Consider the following 26,785-nt stretch of genomic DNA (forward strand, 5'->3'; position numbering starts at 1 on the left):
TCTTCTATGGAGGTCTGAATAAAAACAGAAAGTTTTAATAATGGTAAAAGCCCCTGGGGTAGGATTTACTGACACCTGTACAGGCATTTCAAGGTACAGATGCAGTTACCTCATGTCAGACATTTTCACCTATCTTGTAATTCTTCATTCTGATGGGCTGTGAAGAAGAAAAAATACTAAAAGAAAGGAAGTAGGACCACAGGCGGTATAAATATATGGATGTGTTGTATTACCTGAATTGCAAGAAACAAACGGGAGTGTTATTATTAAACAAAAACAAGTAAAGGGGGATCTCTATATCAAAGACAGCTGTAAAAGATACTGGCGTAACATGCTTCTGCATTTGTAGCTGCAGTTTCCCTTTACTTTGAAACACTTTCTATTCTATGCTTTATGGGGTTAGAAGTTGAGGATGGGGATGTTTTTGGTTTAATTTTCAGTAGGGAAAGCCAGCAGCAATCTTGTGGAAGTCCATCAGATTACACACACTTGTTAAACATCTTTGTGTGGATCACATCTCATAATTTCCCAAGGCTTTATTTTTCACCTGATACTGCCTGAAATTGTCATCTCTTACTAAGGACCTGAAATGTCTCATAGCATGCTTTTTTTTAATTTTTATTTTTTTTTTACTTTACCATCCCAACAGCAACAAAAGAGGATAAATTTTTTTTCACTACTTTTTTCCGTTGGTCTGACTAGTCATGTAATACAAAAATAATGATAGGGTTTTTTAGGATTGTTTGCAAGTGTAAAAAGAAGAAGAAAGAAAAAAAAAAAAGATTATTTGATGACAGTTGCTTCCTTTTTAAAATACTGCCAGTAAGTATGTATAGAAAAAGTTAAAGGACTCATTTTCTGTCTGTGGGTTGCACACTGAATCAAAGAAGAGGCCTGAAGGTACATCTGTACAAAGTAATTGGCACTCAAAGAGAAAATGGTTAGCTTTCTAACAGTGCATTGGGGTCAAAATCTTTTTTTATAATAATAATATAGTAAGACACTTAATATAACCTTGAAATCAGGAACTTTTAGAAAAGGTTATGTGAAATACACAGTGCTATAGCAACCATAAAGCAGATGCATTTCTTATTGTTCTTTTTTAAATTCAGCTTTTAATAAGTAGAATGGGTGATCATTTTTTGTTAAATTGCACATTTAACTATATATCTTTTTTTTTAAATTATAAAATTGAGACTGTCAAGGTAGCAATAGAATACATGAATATATGTGTGATTTTTTTCCTGAACAGCTCATTTCTTATCATTTTTAGAAGAAGTGCATTCTTTTATTTCAATAAAATATAGATTAATCACACATACAACTTATAAAAATGTTAAGAATCAGTATTAAGCTCAGTCCTATATTCAACTATTATCTGACCTAAACTTCTTTAATTTCACATCCTTCTAGGTAGAGGAGAGTTCTTTCTTTCTTTCTTCTTCTTTTTCTTTTTTAATAATTCAATTAAAAAAAACACATGCAGTTATCTAATACTCTGTAACATACAGTTGTTATGTGCTTGTGAGTATTATGCTGGACAAGTGCAAGGAAGGCCTATATTTATAATCATTATAAACTACATTTATAATTTAAAATGACCACACTAAAACAGTTTCCTATTTTTGCTCTCCTACCGAGTCTGAAATTAAAATAATGAGTTCTTTAAAAAATTGCACTCTTGTCAGAACGTTCTGCTATGAGAACGTACATAAATTTTAATAAAGGATTATTTGCTTTTAATCTACTAGAAGTTGTCATGTACATCACATTCTATCACATTTTTCATAAAAATATAGATCAGTGACAATGACTTTGATGACATACTGGCAGAATATCAATCGCTGTGACCATTGTTTATTACATCAAGGATACAAATTACTGCAGAAATTCAGATAAAATCCTCTTTCTATCTTCTTTCAGCAGAATACCACATTTTCCAGCAAACACTTTATGTAAACTACATAAGCCATTGCTACATGACTGGTTATTAGTTTAAAATGCTGAATGCTGTCCCGGGTGCTGTAATAAAGCTAAGTGTTCTCTAGAAATATCTGAAGTCTTTTAAGGTAATGGAAATATTGACATCAAAAGAATGAATTGGGAGCAAACAAATTTATAAAATAATATTGAGATGTTTTTGTTTGCTAACTTGTTTGAAAATGTTAAATTCTACAGTTGGGAGAGAATATAAAATTTAGAATTTTGTATCTTGCAATCTTTTAGTAAAGTTATGATATGGATGATCTTAACCTGAGGTGTATTTTAAGTATTTTTGGTAGCATATTTTGCTGCTATTCTGTATAAATATTAAATATCTAAGCTTGCAGAAGTATTCTCAAAAAATAGTGATACATAGTCTTCAGTTCTTAAATTGATGCTATAAATTTATGACTTACAAAATTGTTTTGCTTATTCAAGTCATTTGTACATTTCAGTTCAGGTGTTCCCAAATCTCTCTTAGTCATTTGGCAGAACTGATAATAGAGGAATATCACCACAATTAAGAAAAGAACAAAGAAAAACACCTGTTTAAAACAGCTATGCAGTAGCTATGGTTTTCCAAGCTTTATGTTTTTTTTCTCTGCTGCTTTTTGGAAGCTCATTGTAGCATCTTTTCTCAAATTGGAAGACGAAGTAATCAAGGCTTTTCTGTTTTCCATTTCTACATCAAGAACCCATTTTTTTTTACACTCTGGGTTCCCTCAAGAACAGTTTTTGGGATGCAAAGGCGTCATGTCTTTGCCAGGGTTACGCCATTCTGGTCTTATCAAGCCTGTGCCCAAAGAAGCCCTCTGTCAAAATAGTTCCCCAGCATATCGAATTATCATTAAAGGTCAAATCATTTTCAACTTACTAAATCAGATGGCTTTCAATAAACTACGTAGCTTTGTATCTCTTGTAGTAATGCATGCATATTACATAAGAAATGGAGTAATGGTCAAATTGTATTTCATCTGTCAGTTTAAAGTTGCAGCCACACAGAACTGACCATCGAGAAACAGTATTTTAATCATCCACATTGGTTTGTCTCACCATAACCCAAATGTTCTCTCTTAGCTTGCAATTAATTACTATAATAAAGTTGATTATTATCAACTTTTATTAATTTATTTTGTGTCAGGCAGCTAGGTTATGATATCATCAAATCTATACCAGACTTTGGATGTATTATTACCTTGTTTTGATCAACCATGTATTTCATAGTCATGGTAACTCAGAACTGCAAATAGTTTCCTGACATTTAGTCCTTTCAGCAAGAGGTTTATTGTTGGATCTAACTTCCAGTGCTATCAGCATTAGTCAGGTATAAATTATTTTACTATAAAAAAATTATGTAATGCACATAAAAATACATACTTCTGTTCTTTGTTTGATTTAAAAGTTGTGAGTGGGAAAAGAAATCTCAACATGTGTGTGTTTTTGTTTGTTTGTTTGTTTTGTTTTGTTTTGTTTTTCCTTTCTCTTTCAGGGTTGGTTTAGCCCAGGTCAGGTCTTCGTATTAGATGAATACTGTGCTCGCTACGGAGTGAGAGGCTGTCACCGACATCTTTGCTATCTTAATGAGCTGATTGAACATTCAGAAAATGGTTCTGTCATCGATCCAACCTTGCTCCACTACAGTTTTGCATTTTGTGCTTCTCATGTTCATGGTAACAGGTAATTTACTGCTAACCTTAGGATGAAGCAAAAGTATTTCCACGCTCTTGTATTTACCAGACAGAGAAGTTGCACACACTGGAAATTAGTTCATGAAAGCTTCTTCAAGGATCTTTGGGGTTGTGTACAGATTACATTAATATATATATATATATATATTATTTTTTCTTTTCTATTTATACTGTCTTAATGCAGTGTGTTTTCTTGGGCACTCTATAGACTGATTCAAGGCAGGATATCATCCTGCATTCTGCATTTGTATTGTGCTAGCGAGTGGTGTTTTCAGTGAACATTTTGAACAATTTTGCAGTATAAGGGAGGCTTTGACAGTTTTTCAACAGTCTGTAGCTTGGCAACTTACCATAGAATACTCAGTTCTTCTGACTGTGCTACTACAAGGAGAAAAAACATATTGGGAATGTGGTATGACCCCCATCCAGGGGGAGTTAGGACGCTTCTGTGATTCTTTCCACACAAGGAATAGGCTGGATCACTGGTCACAGTAATGCTCTTGTGATGATTCTTCCTTCCTCTTGATAGTGAAAGATTTGTTAAAAATAAATTTGTTGATTTTCTGTGCTAAGCATTAGAAGCAGTAGCACACATTCTTTAAAAGAAGTCTTTGCCTCATCTATGTCTTATTCCATGTTGTGATGGAGCTAGCTCTGCTGGGTGTTGGAGATAGGAAATCACGGAATAACTCAGGGTAGAAAGGAACTCAGGAGGTCTGTAGTACAACCTCTTGCTCAAAGCAGGGTCAGCGGTGGGGTCAGACCAGGCTGCTCAGGGCTTTATCCAGTCAAGGCTTTACCCACTTTGAACCCGTCTTACTTCAATTAGTTATGGATACGTTGTCTGTTATTCTCCTGTCTTGCACCACCGGAAGAGAGTTTGACTCCATTTTCTTGACAACCTCCCAGTAGCTGCTGTTCAGTCCTCCTAGGTGCCACCTGTCCTCCAGGCTGACCAAGCCCAGTTCCCCCAGGCTGTCCTTCACAGAGCAAGTGCTCTCTCCCCTAACCAATGTGATGGCCCTCCCCACTGAACTGGCTCCAGTATATCCTTGTCTTTCTTCCCTGTACTACAGTGGGGAGTGGGATGGGCAATCTATCAAATTACAGGATGACATGTATTTGCAACCTACTGTGCATACTAGATTTGTAGAGTGACATAGGAAATATGTTTTTAAAGTTCAAAAATAAGAAAAATAATCAATCACCCCCTCTCAACTGATCCAGTCCTGCCACAAGGGAAAAAGCTGCTCACAGTCCCAAAAAGCAATTCCTATGATGCTTTCAGTAAATCCCCAAAATCGAAACCTGGTAGGGATGAGGGGAAAGAAAGACTTTGTTCCCAACTTCTTTGCTTATCTTGTCTTGCAGCCAGTCAGTTGTGGAGGCTGTTTTACTCATCCATGAGCCAATAAAGAAGGGACAATCCTTAAAAAGAATATTGTTTCCTTCATTGGCTTAGTCAAGCCTGCTGTCTGTTAGAACAGGATCTGGGCATTTGTGACCTGAGTGGTTCGGCAGTGGGAGATTTTAACATTATGTAATCTTTGATTATAATATCCAAAGTTTAAATGCTTTGGAATGTGCCTGCAATATTCTCAAGAATCTTGACGTTCATACTGGTAAGTTAGGAGATTTTCTGGCTTTTACTTGGTCACCTATTCTCTGTAAAAGCACGCTTCTTTTGTCAGTTCCTGAAGAACCTGACACATTCGTATTTCCTATTGAGTCTAAGTCTTTGTTGTTTCTAGCCTTTTTATTACTGGTTTCAACCTAACAAGACAAACATGCAGTGATAATTGCTCAAACTTATTTCAAGAATTCAAAAGGAAAGTAGATATATTTCTTTTTATTTCATAATTTAAGTGAAGGACAACAGTGCGTGCAGTGCACGAAAATATCTCAGAGAGCACATCATTTACACAGTGGTAAGCACTCTGTTTGTATTCTGTCTATTCCTTCTGTACAGATACTCTCTGAATAGCATTATGAGTGTTTTAGGAATAAAAGACGTGTTGAACAGAGAGGGTCTGACTAGAACTGAGATATTGTAAAAAGGAAGAAAAAAGAAACATGAAGAAAGAAGAAAAGTAAGTCAAGGACAGAAGCAGACACACTCACTGAGGATGACAGACACACATATACACACATAATACATCCACTCATTCATCTGCTGCAGCACTAAGAAATAGTAAAAGGGAAAAAAGAATTTCACAGACAATGCATGACAGGCCAAAGTTCTAGGCTGATCCATGGCGTTATACATCTTAGTTTTATAAGTCAGGCTGAGAATTAGAAAGACGACATAACAAAGACAAAGAGCTTTATGCTCTGGGCATGATGTATTCAATGTATATTTCCCCTTTGCTTCACAGAGGGATCTTGGACCTTCCACAAGCCTGAGAAAGATCATCGAAGATGATCATGAAGTCAGGTGATAGAGGAGCATGTGGAAATGCAGCTGTGTCTACAGTTCATATTAGCAATTTCTTTTAAACATGAATTTTAGACTAACAAGCAATCTAATGACATCAGTCAAATAATTAGATAAAGGTGTCACTCACCTTCATGATTTCTGGTAGCCTGGTGAGGATAAACTCAGGCACAAATTAGAGATCTGCAAAATATTCTGGGGCCATACCAGGACATATGCTGGGCACACCAGTGGCTACATCTGATTTATTAAATAAAGCTGGTGAGGAAGAGGTCTCATACAATGGACCCCAACTGCCCATTAGTCACAGACACTCTCTGAGATACCAGGCATGGTTGCGGGATTGCATGTCTGCTCCCAGCAGACACTACCAACAAGGCTGAATCACCTTTGACTCTTTCTACCCTTCATATTTCTTCAGAATTCTTCCAGCCGATTTTGAACCCTCAGGTATCTCCTGTGCTCTTTTGCCACACCCTAGGACTTGAAATATTCAAGATCTGTTTCACGCTTCAGTAACACCACTCTGGCAGATGGTAACACAATAGAAAGGCTCTTATTTCAAAACACCTGGAATAAACATATAAAAGTGAATTGTTGTCCTAGAGTTTCAGGGGCAATAACTAACGCGGAGGAGACCTGAACTGAGCTTTGATGTAGGCTGTGTGCAGCAGACCTTGTCACCTGCTCTCAGGACCAGAGAACAGTCCCCAGCTGTTTTCTTTCCTAAGTGTGACAATGTTGTAGTTCACAAGTTCCGACAAAGTTATCAAGAATACTGGTACTTATTATGTCTCTTATGCCACTGTTGTTGCTTTAGGAACAGAAATGTTTATGCAGGATTGACCACAATGTGCTGAGACCTAGACTGAGAAATCCAAGCCTCATTTGTGCCTTCCCTTTCTTGCAGGGAAGAACATTATGACTCTGCCTACAAACTGCTTACTTAGAAATGGCATTTCTGCTTTTGTGCATCGACATTCTTAAGAGAGACATTCTCATATTAAATAGCCAAACAGCAAAATCTTCTACTGAAAGAGCAGCCTTGCTGATTGTTTAAAAAGAAACACGTCCTTGTTTCTGAATCAACAGATTCCTTTTCCTCTAGTAAATAAAATCAGATTTCCGTGGTTGTGCTTCTGCGTATGTGTGCTGTACCTTTACAAAAGCATTTCCTTTGGTTCCTCTTTGCAGCATTTGTCTTCTGAAATGTTCCACTATAATGGTCCCCATCAAAGTCATTAGCTCACAAGTGAACTTTTCGCACTGCAGTTATGCATACACTGCACTTGTATATCTCTGATGAAAGTGAAATGGGCGGAACAAGGAACTATAGGGTATGGCTGAAGGCCGACATTTCAGTCTAATCAGTCCAAGTAGGAGCTATTGTTTCTTCCCCATCACCTTCACTTTTGTCTACTTTTCATGCTGTGACTTCTATTCAGTCCCTCTTCTCTGAAATGGATGCTGTTGGGTAACACATGAAGTGTAAAGTGACTTCTTTCCACCTGCTGAGTTACAGACTGAATTGAAAAATTCAAAATTCAAGCATATTCCCTTGTTATACCTTTTTCTATTCAGAAAAAAAAAAAAAAAAAAGCTGGTATATTGGAAGTTCATATATGATAAGTGAAGGTGAAAGTAGTGCTACAAAAGCCTGTTTATGACTGAAGATAAATAGTTTCTCTCTGTCTTCCTTTTGAAATCTTCACCATGTGTGTTTGAATAGAGCAGTCCTACCTTAGTAGGGTTCTTCTAAGCCTGTGAGTCACCTGTCTGCAGCATTGACCTGGTTGGAGTAAGAGAAGGGCAAGAGTATGTAATGTTTACTCTCAGTGCTCTTTCAGTCTCCAGCTCCTTACTGCTCAGAATATGCCTGTCTGGTAACCTGGAGCAAGCCTCTGAGGTACTTGTCCATTGCACCACTGAATCTGTGTAACCCCTTTGCATTCTTAGAACCTTTGGTAGCAAGTTCCACAACTCAGCTTTCTCCTGCATAAAGAACTCTTGTTTTGATCTTGACTCCTACAGATCTCATTTCAGTCTCTTTTGCTACTGGAACAGATGAAGAGAGACATAAAAAATCCTTCTGTTGTTACTTTTCTGTTTAAGATTCAATAATTATGAGTGAACCATGCATTGATTACACTGGATGGATATTTTCTGCTAATTCCCTATCCTTTTTTTCTAATCCCTGATGTTTTGCTTTTTTCGCTGCTACTCGACACAGCCTCATGACGTTATCCATCATAACACTAAGATCTCTGTCCTAAATAGCAAATGATTTTTCCTTATATTTATATACCTTGGTCGTTATTTGTTGTTTTATTCTTGCTTGATCTCATAAGGTCCTTATGCAATTCTATGTTATTCCACATAATTATCACAAAAATTACTATCACCTCAGTTTTTAGCTGTTTGCCAGATCATTTATGAATACCATAAGATAACACAGGTCTCAGCACGGATCACTGGAGAACTCTACTGATAATATCCCTCCACTGCAAATATTCACCATTTACTCCTACTCCTACTCTCTTGCCTTAAAAATGTTTGGCAAAAAGGTTTTTGGAAATCCAGGTACATTGTATGAATCAGATTGCACTCATCCATGTGTTTTTGATCCCTTTAGAGAACATCAGGATCAGAAGATAGGATGCCCCTGCCTTGTGTCTTCAAAACCATACAGATTTCTTCACAGTAGATCATATTTACCCAACTTTCTTTTAATTTTATCCTTAAATATCCTTATATTATAGTTTCTTCTAATTTTCTGGGATGTATTACTGGCCTGCAGTTCCACGTACCTCCCCTAGAAACTTTTAATTTTAAATTGATCTCACCTTCTTCATCTCCCACTTCTCTGGAGGAAGGCAGTTTAGTGAGCACTTTCACCCAACCACAGGTAATTCAGTTCTGGGCCGGGCAACTTCTTCCTGTTTATTTTTCTAATTTGTTCCATAAACTCTTAGTTGCTTTAATTTTAGACAGATCCTGTAGTGAAAATGAAGATTTTTAGCTGTGAGCAAAGAAGAGTTCCAGCATTAGAGCTGTCCTCATTTCCTCCACAGTAAACACCACTGGAAATAATGTTGATATCTCTGCAATAGATTTGCAGTCTTTGAGAGCTCCTCTTAGATCCTTGCCATCGTTTGGCACTGTAGACTCTCTGACAGGCTTCTTGCTCCTGTTTTCTCTGGAGGAAATATCTTAAAGTGGAGTAAAAGAACACATAAGTGAAACGAAACTATGGAAACTTTGAAGAGTGTTATGCATTCATATATTTCTTTCCATTTTTCTAGTATGTTGTGATAAGAACCATTTATTGCAATTTTACACTTAGTGTCAAGTGATAAAAGACTGTTCAGAGGAATCAACCCTTTCAAACCTGGGGCAAGGAACTTTGTTGGACTAAGTAAAGGAATATCATTTCATTGCTCTGTCTCTTCTAATCTTTTTTTTAAGCTTCTGAATAAATATTTCCTCTCTTCTCTATGAGAGAATGATCTCTAGAGTTAAAGTAAGGTTGTCTGTATCTTGCTTTTTTCTCCATTATCTTTCATAAACAATATCTAATAAGGCTTAATTTAAAATTACAGATCTTAAGTAAGAAGTTTCAGTGCATATGTGTACAGGGTCACCATCTGACATGAAATATTTTGTCCACTCGATCTCTTTCCAAAAGTGTTATATATTTGTATGTATAGTTTATAGGTTTTTTTTGTTTGTTTGTTTGTTTTTATGGTTTTCCCATGAAACCATTACTAGCAGGATTTTGTGGAACATCAGTTATAAGCTGTTGAAGATGCTTCCTCTTTCTGCTGAGCTTCTTATTCACCCAACCCCAGGAGCTCTTTCATTCTGTCTGTGTTGTAATGACAGCAGGTGCAAGGTCTTCTTTACTGCTTTTATTGCCAATTGGGCCTTCTGCTTTAATCTTAGAACTGTTCCCAGGCAGTCCAACAGCTGGAGGAAGGAGCCTGAGATCCCTTACAGTGTAGGGTCTTTAGGGTGTGTTGCACTGGAAGTTATATTCCATCGGTCTGTCAGCATCTTATATAAATCCTCTCTCATGTTTGATACAGTATCAATAGAGTTCAGCAGATGTCTTTTGGTTTTGTAATTTGTCTCATTTTTATATCAGTGATCTATAATGGAAATGGTGAGAGTGGGTGTCTCATACTCAAAGCATGTTTTTATTCAGAAGTCATTTGTTATCAGTCACCATTTCCCCAGAATAATGAAGGAAGAAAATGTATCTTTTAGGACTGATATGCTATGTGAATTTGTGCTTCCAGATCAGAAGCAGTGTTCTCTCAAATCTGGAAAATCTAGTTGATTCTTGGATGTTTATATCGCTCTTCTTCAGGTGAATATAATCTTCCCCTTTTCTGAGGCTCACTGGGCAATACTGAAAACAGAATTTTTTCACTAGTCTTTCAGTTTCATGTACCGTCTTGTGCAAAGCATCTTGCTTCCTGCTTCATCTTTGGAAACTGATAATCTCTGATTGATATGGAACACAGAGAAAGATGAACCTCCTTTAAATTAATCTGTATTCTCATTTTTAAGTGATTCACTTATAAACATCATACCCCCAAGCCTCTGATGTGAAGACTCTCTAAATAGCTGAGTATTTTTTAATTAATGTTGTTCAGTTAATGACAGAGCTTTCTACATATTGCTGTTGCAGATAGCCACAGGAACATTATTGGTAGAGATCTCCTGAGTTCAAAGCTAGAAGCAAAGTTCTTGGCCCTGTTACAAGTGCCAAGTGAAGCCGTATTGACCTCATCTTTGGTTTAAGGAAGGATATTGTGCTGTATTGGAAAGTGTCGATAATTATACTATGCTGATTGCAAAAGCTGCCCTCACTAAAATATTAAGAGAGGCACATTTTTCAATGTATCAAGACAAAAATATCTGCTTCTGAAAAGCCTCAGAGAAATTGTCAGTAGAAAATAAATCATAATTCACACATTGTTAAGAACTATCCAAACAAAGTTTTGCATATTTAAGGTGATAGGTGCAATCTTAGGCAGTGAAGGAACAGCTAATGCTATCACATACTCTCACCTTCCCTAAACGTTATACATTGTTTTGTCATTAACTTCAACTGACTAATGTCTATACATACTCTTATGCCTGAGCTAAAATTATAGCACGTTAGTACACTCTAAATTTTTGAGTAAAAGAGCAATAATGTATCCCACCTAAAATATTCCTGCATAAAACATCATGAAAATTAAGCTGATCTATCACCTTAATATGTTTTAGTAGCCTTCAGGATTGGTCTTTTTCATTCACTGTGAAAAAGAGGGTATGAACTGCAAGCAGATGTAGGATCAGCTTGAGGAATGCATATGGCAGAAGGCTCTATTGTGCCAACTTTTTTTTTTTTTTGTCAGAATGTTTGTAGAATAGTTAATATAAACCACAAAGTGTTTGCTCTTCAAGTGTTTGTTGGTTAAAGCTATCTGTGACTGCCACGTGATAATTTGCTCTCTTTCTTTTCTGTTAATAAAAAGATGTCTGCTCTGCCTGCTTCTAAGCTGATAATGTAAATCACTGTTTTTCTTAGACTTGTCTAGCATAAACCATGAACTCTACAAAAGCGTTGGTTAATGGAACTGTGCTTTAAAGGAAAATTTTGATATTAAATTTCTGGTAAATGGATAATAAAGTCTCTTAATCAAAATTCTAAATCTTGTTTACTGAGAAACAAGAAAACAAATTTTAATTTTACTAATTTGAAAACTGCCACTGTTCGTTTGTTTGCTTTTTCCTCCTGTTGAGTTTAAAAACAAGTGCTCTTAGAAAGCACTGCCTTCTTCTAAAACAATTTGTTTCTAAAAGCTAAGATGACTTGTAGTTTATGGTTTTGGTTTCCCTACACCCTGAAATATAGTTTATTATATACGTGTCTTGATGTAAGACCTTAGCTGAAGTATTTTTGTTTTCCATATATTTTGTTTTTCATCAGAATTTTTCATCTTTTTCTGGCAGATTATTTTGGTCAGCCTTACTGTTCTCATCTGTATGTATGTGTATATATCTGAATATCAATCTGTGCATTCCTTTTCTCTTACTCTTTTTATTTTTATTTTTCCCATGAAAGACCAAAGTGATGGTCTAAGCTTTTAATGAGGAAAGCTTCTTTAAAAAAGTAACATTTAAACATTTGTAAAATATGCAAAAAGCACCAGTATAAACAATGTTCCAGAGGGGGGAAAAAAGAAAAAAAAAAAAAAGTCAGTCATATTCAGTTACTATTTCACAAGCCTGTCACAGCAAAACAGGCCTGTTTAAGTTAATAGTTTCACACTAGAGGCCACTAGGAGAAGCTGTTTCCAAAGTTGAGGGCTGGAATGAATCAATATCCAACCAAATGTCCATCATCTCTGATTCACATTGGAACTGGAATACCATTTTTATCTCATATGCCATGCCTATTCTCAAGAACCTTATTCCTACAATGTGTCAATTGACATCTGCAAATTATTACAAGTTTTAAGACCTCTAGACAGCAAAATATATCAACAGGTATTCCAAGTCTTAAAGGATTATGTCAAGTGAATAAAAACTGTCTGTTCTGAGAGGAAACCCTAAATCCATCGCCTAATCAATTAGCTTCCCTAGGAGAACTACCATCAGGACAGTTATCTTGGAAGATTGTCACAGTAAAATTTTCTTTAAAAATTCAGGTCAATCTCTATTTTTGGTGTCATTTTTTAAAATGTTCAAGCAGCTACTTCCTTTTTGAATGCACTAACTCTAGCTCGTGAGGTATTTATTTCGTATATCTTTCAATATTAAGGTCTAAGTGAATTAAACAAGTCGAGGTGTGACCAGAAACAACGTTACATCTATGCTGGTTAGACAGTGATCTAAGCAGAAAAGACAGGCCAATCCAAATCCAATTGACAGAGCGCTCAGAAAATGGAAAAATTATATAAGTGAGAAAGAGAATGCTACCCAGTTTTTGAGTGTTCATTGCTTATTTTTTTTTCCTGGGTTTCTAATGCCAAAAGTAGCTGTGAACATTAAGGAAGAAAGGAATGTGGAAGAAAGGAAAATTCACTCTTCCTTCACTTTCTTGGGAAGATACTGTTAAAATGGTGTCACGTGTACAATAACACGAAGACTTGATACTTCTGGAGACAGTCCATCACTTCTTGGTGGAGTTCTTGAAAGAGAGGTCCCAGTCTGTAATAGGAAGGCTTAATACTGGTTTTGAATTGAAAAAATCAAGTCCAAATTGTCACTCGTAGCATCAGGGATGGTAGAAAATGCACATTTGTTGACGTTTTTAGTTGCAAAATAGTTCTGGCATGACTTCTGGATAACCTAAGTATTTGAAAACCGTATGACTGCTTGGTTCTGATCTTCCTAGCAGACACAATAATTTATAAATAAAAATAACTAGCTCAAAACAATGCTATTTTATTTTATTTTATTATTTTATTTTACTCTGTTTTGTTTTGTTTGTTTTATTTTATTTTATTTTGTTATATTTTATTTTATTTCATTTTAAAGAATTAAAGAAAAACTAATTTAAAGAATTAAAGAAAAAAGATCTAGAAGGTAAAATGAGTGGGAATTATGAAAACATTCATCTATTTTTTCTATCTTAGATCATCTCAGAGTCAGATTCTTTTTTCTGTGGATTCTTTTTGCTTGGTAGTAGATAAGACACTCCCAAGAGTAGCAAAAAATGGTCACCACTTTAATGTGTGTCTCAGAACTGTGATGAAAATGCATTTTTAGGTTCTGCTTGTTACACTAAGGCTAGAAAGAATAAGGAAGAAAACAAATTGTGATTCAGAGTTTGTATTTTTTGTAAAAGCATGCTTTGAAGAGTTGAGTTTTTCAGTGCCACAGCTGGTACATTTTTCTAACACCTTTTTGTGTAGTCTTTGTTTTTCTTCTGGGACATTTGGTTCTATCCAAACATTCACTGAAAATACATTTAACAGTTCTGAAAATTTTTGGCATTGTCAGCATGGTTCTTTATGGCAACAAACTCAGTGAAGTGACAAGTCCCCAGTATGCAGTGATCCTAGTCTTAGTGCAGGTTGACACATATGACATGCTACTGGCTCACCTTTTTCACTTATTGTTACGTGGACCCCTAGGTCTTTTCTGTCATATATATGACATGCTTCAGCAAGGCTTAATATGACAGAACTATTTAGTTTATCACTCCAGAGCACGATCTCTCCTGACAATGACATCAGCCGGTAAAATTTACTTAAATTTGAGCCTGTTCCATCTGTCAGAAGGCTGAGGTAAAGTATCCTGGCACCCGTCAAAAAAAGATAAATAAGTTATTTGCTCTTTCACATCAAATTTATCCAACAGTATATTGATGTGCCTGGTTAGTCATATCTCCACCATATCTGATTTTTATTGTTGTCTTCACAATAATATAAAGAGTTCAGGGATTCTTTCCACCTTGACTTGACAGATCAGAAATATAAGTGATTTAAGGGGTGAAAGAATTGTTTGTGTCATGACCAGGTAGCAAATTATCCTTCCTAGGCTTAAGGATAGTAGAGAAAGTTAAAGTAACAATTTAGCAAAATCATGATGTCTTTTTTCATGTCACTTCACTACAGTTTTCCCAGTTCTAAAAACAATGAGATAGTTTTGGGGGCCCTGGAGAAGGTACAGGGTAGATCTACACTTCATGTCAGAGTATAAACTCAGGTGGGAAGCAGCAGATGTTTTGTTACCCTGGAGCTGGAAGTTAAGTGAGTAGCTGGAAGTTTTCATATATTTTGTTTTAAAGCAGTGTACAGCATGATGTGGGAAAGTTGTGATTGTAAGGCAGAAATACCATTGGGAAATATGTATTTCAATTTCATTAACTTTGTCATTATTTTATTTAAAAGGTATTAATAACATATTTAGGATAAGACTAATTATGTGTTTAGGGTACTTAATATAAGGCTTGTTAATTATTGGGACACGTTAAATTTTATTTTTTTTTTAAATGCCAGTGCTTTAAAAATATTTATTGCATCCTTTATGCTATATTTATATGGAAGTCTTGTTTACATGCTGCTGTTTGTCAATATGGTTTGGGAGATCAAAAAATCTATGCTCACTCTAACTGCAGGGATTCTGAGATGTTGCCTTCTCCAGCTTTTTTCACTGTGGTTTGCCTCCCACCTTATTTTTTGTAACTACTTTCAGCCACATTGTGCCTCTGGAAAAATATCTGGAAGATTCAAGGAGCTGAAATTGAGACAGAGATCAGAGTAGGCCCCTCTATTGTGCTAACTACTAATTTTCTTGAGAAAGGATACTATTATTTGGGAGTGATTTGGGAGAAATATGTGATGCCTTGTGTTTATGTTGGGTCTAGGTAGCAACTTAGGACTTGCATTTAAAAGTTCAGCTCCAAAAGTTCAGTTCTTTGTCTAGTTATAGTCTGTTCTTTCACTATATTAACAAATTACCATTTATCCTTAAAGGCAATGGGGAAAGGTGAAAGGAGAGTAGCAAACGTTAACTGAAAACTTTGAAAATAAAGATCACTGTTCAAAGAACAGGCAGCATGAAGAGATGTCAGCAATTCTTAAAATATTATTAATTATTAAATTCTTAAATATTTAATATTGCAGGCCAGATGGAATTGGAACAGTATCTGTTGATGAGAAAGAAAGGTTTGAGGAAATTAAGGACAGACTTTCCTCCCTTTTAGAAAACCAAATAAGCCATTTCAGGTAAGTGTATAATTTATTCAGTAATACTAAGTTTTGTCTGGCAGAATGTTCTTATTATGAGGTTCAGCACTAATCTTGAACAAACAGAGTGAAATAGTCTACCTGCACAGAAGTTTTGAAGGTATTAAATATGGAATAATTTATTTGCACAAGTATTTGTGCTTAGAATTCATTTGCATGTCATGTGAGTTGTATTCTTGCTGTGGTAGAAAAGATTCTGCAAGAATAAAGGCCTGATTTTATTGGTCCTTTTGAACTTTAAGTTGTCTGTAAATCTAAGAAAATTGCCCGAATGAAAATGACTAAGTCATACCACTTTCTGGATTAATGCTGATCGGAAGAGTCATATGAGTAGGTACCTGGTACGTATAGGTACCTACATAGTAGGTACAACTTTTTTCCTAGTTGTCTAATGTCATTTGCTGGGTTTCGTAATATGCTTTCCAAAATCATCTAAGGTCCATCATCTTCAATAAAGAGTTTGTCATACGTAAGGACAGCTGTAAGGACATGTAAGGACAACTGTACCAGTTGAAGAAGGAAAAGAGTACAAGAAACAGAGCAAACATGGAGTGATATTTCCCTTGGTAACCTTCTAGCAGTTGATGGTTTGTGAACCTTAGCATAAAATTGGCACCTAGATCACCAAATCTATTAGTTTATCACAGTTAGCCAACCTGTCTGCCACCATTCTGCCAATCTGAACATTTTTTAGAATGTATTTATATACTTTTTTTTTTTTATATCTCTATCACCTTGTGGCAACCTGTTCCACAGTTTAAATAGTGCTGTGTAAAAAAACTTTCTTTTCTTTGGCAAGGTTTGCTATAAGTTAGTTGGATACCCCCTCTGGTGTGATGAGGTGTCTAGTATACACTGGTATCTGTCACGTAGATAATGAGGTTGCTTGGGATTTTTTTAAGCAAGGAGGACATAGCAGACTTCACTTGAGACTTCTCCTCTGTATTAAACTGTATTAAACTAAAGAGAGCTAGGGTTCTCTTTGAAGAGTATTCCTTTGGGGAAAAACAAACAAACAAACAACAACAACAAAACAGTACTCCCTTCTTTCATTTCTCTTAAAAATTCTTCACTGACATATTTCATATCTCCTGTCTCCCATCGGATTCAATAGCTCTTGCCTAAGAAGCAATATAGAGCAGCATAGGATGGAGTGCTTTCTACCCAGGTCTTGGAAAGGCAGGAGACTAGTGACAAAGACAACATCTGCAGCGAGAAGGAATAGTTGTTTCTGTGACAATCTTCTCATGTTTGCTACAAAGAAAAACAAAGGAGTGTGGGAGTTCGGTGAAGACTTTTTGTCTGATTGGCATACCTATGAACATATCAAGTTTTTTGTAGAAACACAATCACTGTAATTTCCAATGAATGTAAGTACTTTTTCTTGTACGCTGTGATGAGGGCAGTGAGAGTAGTTCTGTCCAAAAAATACTGAAGCGGCAGAAGCCTTCTCAATATGTACAGAGGGAGAAGGGAAATGAGAGAGCAGGAGAAGATGGGCATCTTCAGGCTTCAGGCATTCACATGAATGAGACTAATTACAAAATGTATAATGATGTCTAAATAATTATTTGAGTTGGAACAAATAAAAGCAAAGACCACCATGTCTGATTACCTAAACAGCAGAGTACGTTGATGAGCTTGGGCTGTATCAGCAACTATGGGATCTTTCTGCCTGATTCTTGCTGGATCTTTAGGGAATTCAAATTACATTAGAAATTCCTCTTTAAGAGCAATTAAATGTGTCATTCAAAGGTGAATGCCTCCATCCTTCAGGTTGCCTTCTGGAATTTGCCTTAAAATCTTATTTAATCAAAATAAGCAAGAGAGCTCTGCCAGGTGAGGAATAATCATTATGTCTTTCTTTGGACAAATGATAGAAATTCAAAAAATTAGGTGACATGTCTGGATTTAAATGAGGATGATAGTGTAATACTGGTAGAAGGAAGAATGAGTAGTGCCCTAGAATATGTAAAAGCATACAGAGTGACAATAAAGGACATCCTGATATAGAATTGGCATTAGATTTTAAAGAAAACTTAGATTCAAATTATGTGAAAAAATATATATATATCAGTAATTAACACAGGATATTCATGGCTGTGAGATTGCTTTCTTAAGAAAATATAGTATTAAAATTACTCCATGTTTCAGTCCATCAAAATTGTTGTGAAAACTGTGAGATGCTGAATATTTTGAAAAATGCATTCAGCAGTAAAGACTGATCCAAAGCATACACAGAGTTTCTCTGTTTCGGCCTTACTGTCCTTGAGTCCCCTCTGAGTCACTGGGCAATCACACCATACCCTTGCATCTTCTTGCTTCTGCTGTCCTTTCTACTATCAGCTTGAGCATCCTTGCCTTTTATGTGTGTCCTAACATATTTTAAGGACTTTCACATTTTCCTGGTTTGTTTTACAGTTTACATGTTTTACAGTTCTCACATGCCAAATTCTCTACAATAACTTCTTTAACTTTCTCATGGAGTCATATAGAAGGTATTTTGTTTGTTTAACCACTTTTTTTTTTTTTTTTTTTAATTGTGGCATGCATTTGAGCTGTGATCCTACTTACTGAATTTTACCTCAGACTGCTTGTAGGCTTATTGCTTTTTGGACATCACTTTAAGGTTTGGACCTTTGTTTTTCAAGTTCACGTTTTTTCCTTAATTCCCATTCTTGAACTGAGTATACATATACTGAATTTATTTGGAATGATTTCTTTTGCTACACTGCTAAATGTTATTATTTTGTGATCATTATTTTGTGTCCTGTTTACACTTGAGACCAAATCCAGAACAATGTCTCTCTCGTGGGTCCTCAATTAATTGTTCAAAGCAGCAATTCAATACCACGTTTCAAAATTTTATCATTATATTTCATCCTAATGAGTTATTGATCAATTGTACATGTGTGTAGTTGAAATCTCTTAATATTTGTTATCAATCTGTAGTTTCTCTAATCTCACTTAACATTTTCTAATTGTTCTCATCACCCTAATTGGAGGGTCAATAGTATAGTAGTACAGTTTTGCAGTTATAATAAGGGATTCTCAAGGATTGCCAACACTGTGGTTTTTTTTTTTCCTTTTTTTTTTTTTTCCTGTGATATGTAGGAACATTTCTAAGCTTTACTCTTGCTCTATTGCTTTGCACTGCATGCACTAGTCAGCTGTCATTGTGGACAGTTTAACTAAAGAGCATATTTCCCTTCTTGCCTTTTCAGAGCTGCACTGAACATTTGCTACGTCCACCTAGGTCACATTGATCCAGCAAAGGTTTTCTCCCATGCCTGTCAGCCAATCCCCCAGCTTCCAGTTTTAATACTGTCTTGTGACTTTTTAATTTTCGTTGCCATCAGCCTGGCTCCATGGTGATTAAGATGGAGCCTGCCCATCCTGTGCTGGTGGTTCCTTACTTAAATATTTCCCAGTCCTTGAGGTACTTAACTTCTCTCTGTCATCTTTTCTACTCACTGAGATTCCAGATCCCTGCCTGCCTCTCGGGCATCAAATGTGGAAGAGCCACTATTTCAGAGAAAGCTGCCATGGCTGTCTTGGACTTAACCTCTTGCCTGGCTGTGTGAATTTAGTCTCTGGAGTATTCCTTCTTCGCTTCTATATGTTGTTGGTAGTAATGTAGAACATGAGTCCTGCTCCTTCTCTATTCTTCCCTAAGTAATTTACACACACAAATATCTCCTGAGGACCAATACCTCTGTACCCAGTAAAAGGCTGTAATGCTGGAGGTAGGACTGCTCAGAGTGACCCTTTAGGCATCAACTGTGACCGTTTCCTTTTCTCTGAGCTTCTTATCTTGAGAAAACAACTCTTCCCTGTCAGAAGCTCTTTGTACCAATTGCACATAAAAGCTGTCTGCCCATGTCGTACTCACGGATATTGAACAACCCCCAGGTCTTCAGTCTGCATTTTCAACTTTAAACTGTGTGGATTTTGGAAACTTTTTATGCTGTTTACATTGCAGAACATACGCTGGTTTGAAATATTAAGTATAATCAAAGAATGAGTGACCTTTATTCAAAAACTACCATTCCGGGTTAGTAAGAATAAACCATGGGAAAGACAAGTCAAGGATTATAGAAAAGAAAGGAAGAGTCAAAACAACTAAGGATTTGTTCTGTTTTAAGATGACTTAAAGCCTAAGGGGCCTTAAATCTGCTTTCCTAATTTGTTAACAGGTCCCCAAGAGTTGTTAGCACTACTGTAGGATAGAAAGAGAATGAGGCAAAGCAAATACTGAAATTCTCTCAGCTGGAAATCCTTTTTTGACCTCATTTACAGGGCTTTATTTTGGCTGACCAAAAGGCATATCTAAAATTCACTGGTCTGAATCCTTTTATCATTAGAAAATATTTTACTGTTGGAAAATATTAGAACATGAGGCCACTGTTGAGTAATAATAAGAGAAAAATAATCTCAGCAAAGAAATCCCTTTTCCAATTGGGGATATCCCACAAGATTTTATAGACAGGATTAGGAGAGGCTACTATTACTTTAGCTCTATAGTCTCATTGAGCTGATCTATTGGTTCATTCAGCAGACAAAAATTAAAAACAAAGCTAAGAATGGGATCACTTTTTTAATTTACATGTTATATGTTATTGGAAGTGTGGAGACAGAAGTAGGTATGTTTTAAGTCCTAGCTGATAAAATTAAAAATAACACAAAATGCTTTTCCAAACTATTTATAGTAAAATAGGAAACATTATAGAATATCTGCACAAGTTTTTGCTCCAATATATCTCTAAAAACTTAAATATCAGATATTTTATTCTTATATTAATCCAATATTAAAGCTAAAAGATAATATACAGAGTGTTGCTTCACTGTCATGTCGCTGTTATTATTGCATGAGAAATAGTACCTCTTTCCAGGAAGATGAAAATTAAGCTCGTCAGAGACTATTAATTATCCTTCGTAGTTGAGAAAGTGCATGCAATGCTTTTTTCCCTTTGTATTTTTTCTATATTAAGGCCTGAGCTGCTGGTGGGCTGATGCTGTTATAGTATATATATTTTCCATGGCAGACTAGTGAAGAGATCATCTGCTTTCATTAGAACTTTGCCTATGGGAGTATGATATTAAAATAATTTAATGTGAGTTTTGTACACATATCTCAAAGTAAATTCTTACCATTTTCTCTCTCTCTTTTTTTTAAAGATACTGTTTCCCTTTTGGACGACCTGAAGGAGCTTTAAAAGCCACACTTTCATTACTTGAAAGGGTAAGTTTGTCAATATACTTTAAATTCTGCCTGAATATTAAGCCTGCATTTTTCTTTTGCCTTCAGGCCACTGAAAGTTGACTTGATTCTTCTTTAGTATTCTACTACTGGTTTTAGTTGTTCACTGGAAGGTGGGTTTTTTGTTTGTTTTTGTTTTGTTTTGTTTTGTTTTTCTCAATGTTTTCCACAGAGGCAAACAATTGTTCTCTGTAGGACAAATTTCCTGGAATTTCACTTTAAACCATGGTAGTGACTCTTTCTTTAAAATTGAATGATTACCCAGCATTATCTGTAAAGTAGTACAAGTCTACTCTACAGCCCCTCTTTCCTGCTGTCTACAACTTCCTTGCCACTGATGTTGTCAGTACTGATACATAAAATTAAAAAGCATTTATATAATCCAAATAATCTTCTATAAATATGTAGTCTGAGTCAATTTAAGGAAAAAAAAAAAAAAAGCTATGTGCAATAAAACTGTCATGGGCAGTTAGCAATGTAAAGCCCTTGACAGCAAATCCTCTTTTACTGACTGAAAGGGAGAAGGCCTTTTAATGGTAAAAGCATCTCTGCCTTCTCAGGGGTAAGAGAATTTAAAATTCCAACAGGGATTTCAGAGGACTATCAGTAGGAGCCTGAAGAGTGTATGAATGGGAAAAAAAAAAAAAAAGAAAAAAGAAGGAAAAAAAAAAAAAAGCTTAGGTCCCACTCTGTATATCTCTACTAAAGTCAGTGAGGTCTGGTCCTGGGAAGAGACAGCCATTTAGCTCTGCAGAACTCACCACAAATAGAGATTCTGTCTTAGAAAGCATTCTCCCCCTCTGCTCAGCTCTTTTGAGACCCCACCTGGAGTACTGTGATTAGCTCTGAGGCCCCCAATATAAGAAGGACATGGACCTGTTAGAGGTCCATGAAGAACCTCCTATGAAGACAGGCTGAGAGAGTTGGGATTGTTCAGCCTGGAGAAGAGAAGCTCTGGGAGACCTTATTGAGGCCATCCAGTACCTAAAGGTACAGGAAAGCTACAGGAAAGCTGGACTCACTCCTGACTCTTTGTCAGGAATGTAGAGATAGGACAAGGGGTAATGGCTTTAAACTAAAGGAGGGTAGATTTAGATTAGATATAAGGAGGAAATTCTTTACTCAGAGGGTGGCAAGGCACAGGAACAGGTTGCCCAGAGAAGCTGTGGATGCCCCATCCCTGGACGTGTTCAAGGCCAGGTTGGATGGGGCTTTGAGCAACCTGGTCTAGTGGGAGGTGTCCCTGCCCATGGCAGGGAGGTTGGAATTAGATGATCTTTAAGGTCCCTTGCAACCCAAACCATCCTATGATTCTATGATTGTGTGATTTTTCACAAGGATGTGCTAAATTTGAAAGACTTAAATAAGGAAGAAAAGCAATCAGTATGAGCTACTTCTGATGGCACAGTACATAGTTTCTCCTTTACGCTGTTGAAGAATCAATGGTTATACAATGGTGGAAGCTTTTCCACAGGTGAGAACAAAGCAAATTTTCACATCCACATGTTCTGTGGGTACCATGATCCAAACCACGCAAGGAATGCTCTTGTTATACTGTTCTTGGTGTCACCCAAATGAAAACTGATTGGCATGTTGCAAGATGCCAAACTGTAGAGGTATCTTGCAGTATCTTGTATAGAGTGTAAATATAGTGTTCAACAGAAATCTTTAAAGACAAATATCAAGTTCCACCAGCTGAAATATTTCCTTTTTGATTTCTTCCTTTAATTATTATCACATCTGAAGTAACATTAGGATACTTCTATCCTTTTCCACTGAGTATTAAGTAATGAGTGTAACCAAGTGGTATAATTGTCTCTGGTACAGGTTTTAATGAAAGATATTGCCACTCCCATACCAGCAGAAGAGGTGAAGAAAGTGGTCAGAAAATGTCTGGAGAAGGCTGCCTTGATCAATTACACTCGACTTACAGAATATGCCAAAATAGAAGGTTAGTACAGCAATCAACTGCCAAAGTGGCTGTAAAAGCCAACAATGCCTATTAACTGAATATTCTGTGAGCAGCCTTTTGCCTTTCCTGAACAAACCCCTTCCACAGCAAGGGGAAATGTCTCATTAAAATCTCAGCTGGTGAACTATGGAGCTTTTTCCTATTCATTGGCTTTAATATGCCTCCTGGGACCCTGTTTGAATGGAAGACCAGGACTTCTTAATTTAAGTTGCCCTTTGTTCTTACTTTTGAGTTTTCCACAAATCTAAAAGGTTGTTTATGGATTATTTTTTATTTCTCTAACTATTTCTAGTAATTAAACTACTGACAGGAAATTGTTTCTTTATCAGCAGTAACAGTACCTTGAAACTTGAAAACTCTGGATGTAGATGCCTTTCTGATGTATTTATAAGGCAGACAGATAAGTGTCATTTATTTTTGCCATTGTGTTTTCAGATGTATGAAAATAATCTGATGATTAAAACTTTAATTACATCTTCATTTCCTGAATGAACTAATGGGACAAAACGCTAGATTTTATGGTAATCAGTAGTTTTTCTGGAATTTACATATGTTCTGGAACATATACATTGAAATTAATTTAAGATCATACTAAAAAATTGGCTAGGAAACACAACATCATTTTAGTATTGTACAGAAGTAAGTAAACCTTATGTAGAACAAAAACGAAGTCAGAATAGTGGCATGCTTTGTTAAAGGCACAGCTGTTACTCTCCATAAAGCACAGAAAGCTATATGTGTACAGATATATTCAGAAGAAGAAAACCATGTGTGTGCATCTATATAAGTGTTTCTTTGGAGGTACTGTCAATTAGCATGAAAATAAATAATGACTTCTGCTTTAAAAATCTGTTTTTTATATGGTGAGGAAGGATTTTTCATAGCATATATTTCTAGAAATACACCAGAAGAAATAGTTATCATAACAACAAAATGAAGAAGCCTCATATGTCTAGCAATATTATAAAGTCAACTTTTTTTCCTTTTTCCATTTCTGTTCAAATTCTCTGAAAAGCATGATTTAACCAATCTCAGAAGTGATTAACAAAAAAAACCCATCTCATCACTATAGCAACCAGTATTATATCATGGGAGTAACAACATGAAACCATCTTAGTAACCAGTTTATCATAATTAATTATGATATCATGTTGTGTTAAAGAAAGAAAGATGAATATTAAATCTGTTCTGGAAAACAAGAAAGCAAAAATATGATTTCCCTTAGTTTTTATCTTCCTGTATTCATAAGAAGGATTTTTTGATGCTCAATATTAGTCTCTTAGCAAACCTGTTGAAATAATGGGTATAAAAATGGAAATAGTTTTTTAAAAATTACAAAAGTTTGCAAAAGATATATAAACGCTCTGACACTAAATTGGATTGGGAAAGGTTTTTACAATGAAGTAAATACATCTTTGTTCAGGATTTTTAACTAAATCCTAGAAAATGTTGGCAGTTCACTGTGAACATCAAATTCTGCCCTTTAAAATATGCATACTAGTAATACTGCTGTAAGCAGAATGCCATATAAAACTGAAGTCAACTCCATGGCATATATTGACTTGCAAATTTCTTTTTGAATTTATTTTCTTTTGGCTGAAATACAACTAGGTTTCTATAAGTAGATTTATACTCAAGTAATTGTAAGCCCAAAGCACAATAGATAATTGCCTATAGAAGTCTATTACATCAAGAGAGATAAAGTACTTTTTCTGAGAATAAGTAGAGTACTGTTTGAAAGTGAAGGGCTCCAACGCCATAACATCAGAAAATTAAACACATTGGTCCTCAGTTGCAATGAGACCTGTATTTGTCTATTTCTATACTGAGGTTATTATAAATATTCTACATTTTTACCAATATAAATGTAATAGTTTTCATCCATTCCCTTTAGGTTTATGGGAGCATTATTTTATCCTGTGCACTGAAATGGTGTTCTTCTCTTGAAGTAATTAATGCCTATATTTGCGTTAATTACTTATTCCTCAAATTGAATTTGAGGAGACAAAAAGGAGAGAAGACAATGCAGTGGTATTGGCGTTTCTGCCACAGTCAGGACTGTCACTGCTGTTCTCAAAATTTTAAGAAGTCTTCAACTCTTTGGTATTTATTCTACTCTGATGAAATTAAAGTAGTTGTATTTCTACAATGATTTTTTTCCTTTTCTTTTTTTTTTTGTTTTTGTTTTGCTTGTTTTGTTTTATATTTAGCAACAGCAGAAAAGGACTCAGGTGATTACTGTTTGTGTGCATGTCTGCATGTGATTTGGTGTGTTGGTGTGTTGCATCTGCATCAATACCAAGATATTGACCAGAACATAAGCAAGCCTTAAAATTAATTTTGTCGGTATAGTATAGTCCCTGTGTTATTCATTTGTACCAGTGCTTAACTATGATGTGTATATTTATTAGCAATTCAGATAATTTTATTATTCTGTATATTTTGGAATATTGAAACAATTGTAATTTCTGTGAAAGAGTTGTAACAAAGTGATGCAGAGAAGTTCAGCTGTTAATCCAAAATGAAGATCTTGATAAGAGAACTAATTTCATAAGGTTTGTTTTACATCTCTCTGATATGGCTGTGTTTTGTAATAAGTTTCTTTTTCTAGTTACAGATGAGGTTTGAGAGTGTGGTAGTTCTTTGTGTTTCAGATTTCTTGAATATGATATGGAATATATTCTACAGTAATGTAGAGAGTTTATTGAGTGCTTGTATCCAAATAATTAACCAAATGATCAAAAAAGAGCATAGCTGAAGTATTGTCTACATGGTGACCAAATAGTAATGGCTACTCAAACATGTGGCTGAGTAGTGGCTATATGGATATATGAGGGATTGTACATATATATGCACGTTGGAACGGAATGGATTGGAACGGAATGGAATAGATGCACACGCTACTTTGTCTTACCTTTTTTAAAGATCTACACACAGATGCAACAGTAGCCTGATTATAATACTTTGTGGGGTTTCAGCCACAGCTGTGGCAAAGAGTTGTTAGTTTTCTCATGAATACATTCATTTTCTGTCCAGAGAGACCAACTCGGGTGATGACTTTAAAGGTTGCATCCAGGTAGTTCAAAATGGAGCTCCTTGACATTGAGGGGCCTGAAGGGAGAAAGAAAGTCCATTTTTCACTTTCCCCTTCTCTGTAAGAGGAACAGCTTACTTAGCCAGTAAGCAAGCAGAAAATGCTAGCAAATTATAAAGACTATATTTTTAAAAGTTATGTTCATAACTGAAGATTCCAAATAATCAATGATTCCCAAGACTTCCAATGATTTTCATGATTTTCATTAGAAAGCTTTCAATGCCCTGGAAATAGAAGTGCTGTATTCAGAGTTGTAAAAAAAAAAATAAATAAAAATAAAAAAGTAGTTGTGTGGGCATTTCTGCCACAGCTGATTAGAATAAGTTCAGATGAGCTCACATGACAGTACCAGCTTTAGGTGCCTGACAAGCAGATGATCTCCTGACCTTCTCTGATCAACAGGGAGAGGATCTTGAAGCAAGTGATCCAGAGCACTTGGAGGCACCTTCAAGAATTTCTCTGAGAAAGGACGTATTTCATGTCATCAAATACAAATGCACCCTAAGAAAGTTTCCTTACTGTTTAAGATACCTACAGCTAGATAGCACAAATATTCCAGGTAGTACTTCTACTCATATAGTTGAAGAAAATATCTCTTCAAA

The 26,785-nt window shown here is 35.7% G+C and overlaps 1 protein-coding gene across 17 annotated transcripts in view; it reads left to right on the forward strand.

The window, feature by feature from the left end:
* Nucleotides 1-26,785, forward strand: part of CADPS2 (calcium dependent secretion activator 2) — a 311,395-nt gene that overhangs the window by 205,895 nt on the left and 78,715 nt on the right. For 11 of the 17 annotated variants that reach the window (XM_083829288.1, XM_083829287.1, XM_083829297.1 and 8 more), the window contains 5 exons: nt 3,473-3,660; nt 15,735-15,836; nt 21,036-21,099; nt 22,945-23,068; nt 25,300-25,320. In XM_083829288.1, the coding sequence (XP_083685414.1) occupies nt 3,473-3,660; nt 15,735-15,836; nt 21,036-21,099; nt 22,945-23,068; nt 25,300-25,320 (499 nt within the window). The remainder of the gene's footprint in view (nt 1-3,472; nt 3,661-15,734; nt 15,837-21,035; nt 21,100-22,944; nt 23,069-25,299; nt 25,321-26,785) is intronic. The other 6 variants (XM_083829296.1, XM_083829298.1, XM_083829299.1 and 3 more) reach the window with 1 other exon arrangement.

The sequence above is a fragment of the Anser anser genome (assembly GCF_964211835.1).
Source record: "Anser anser genome assembly, chromosome: 1".
NCBI classification, from domain to species: Eukaryota; Metazoa; Chordata; class Aves; order Anseriformes; family Anatidae; genus Anser; species Anser anser.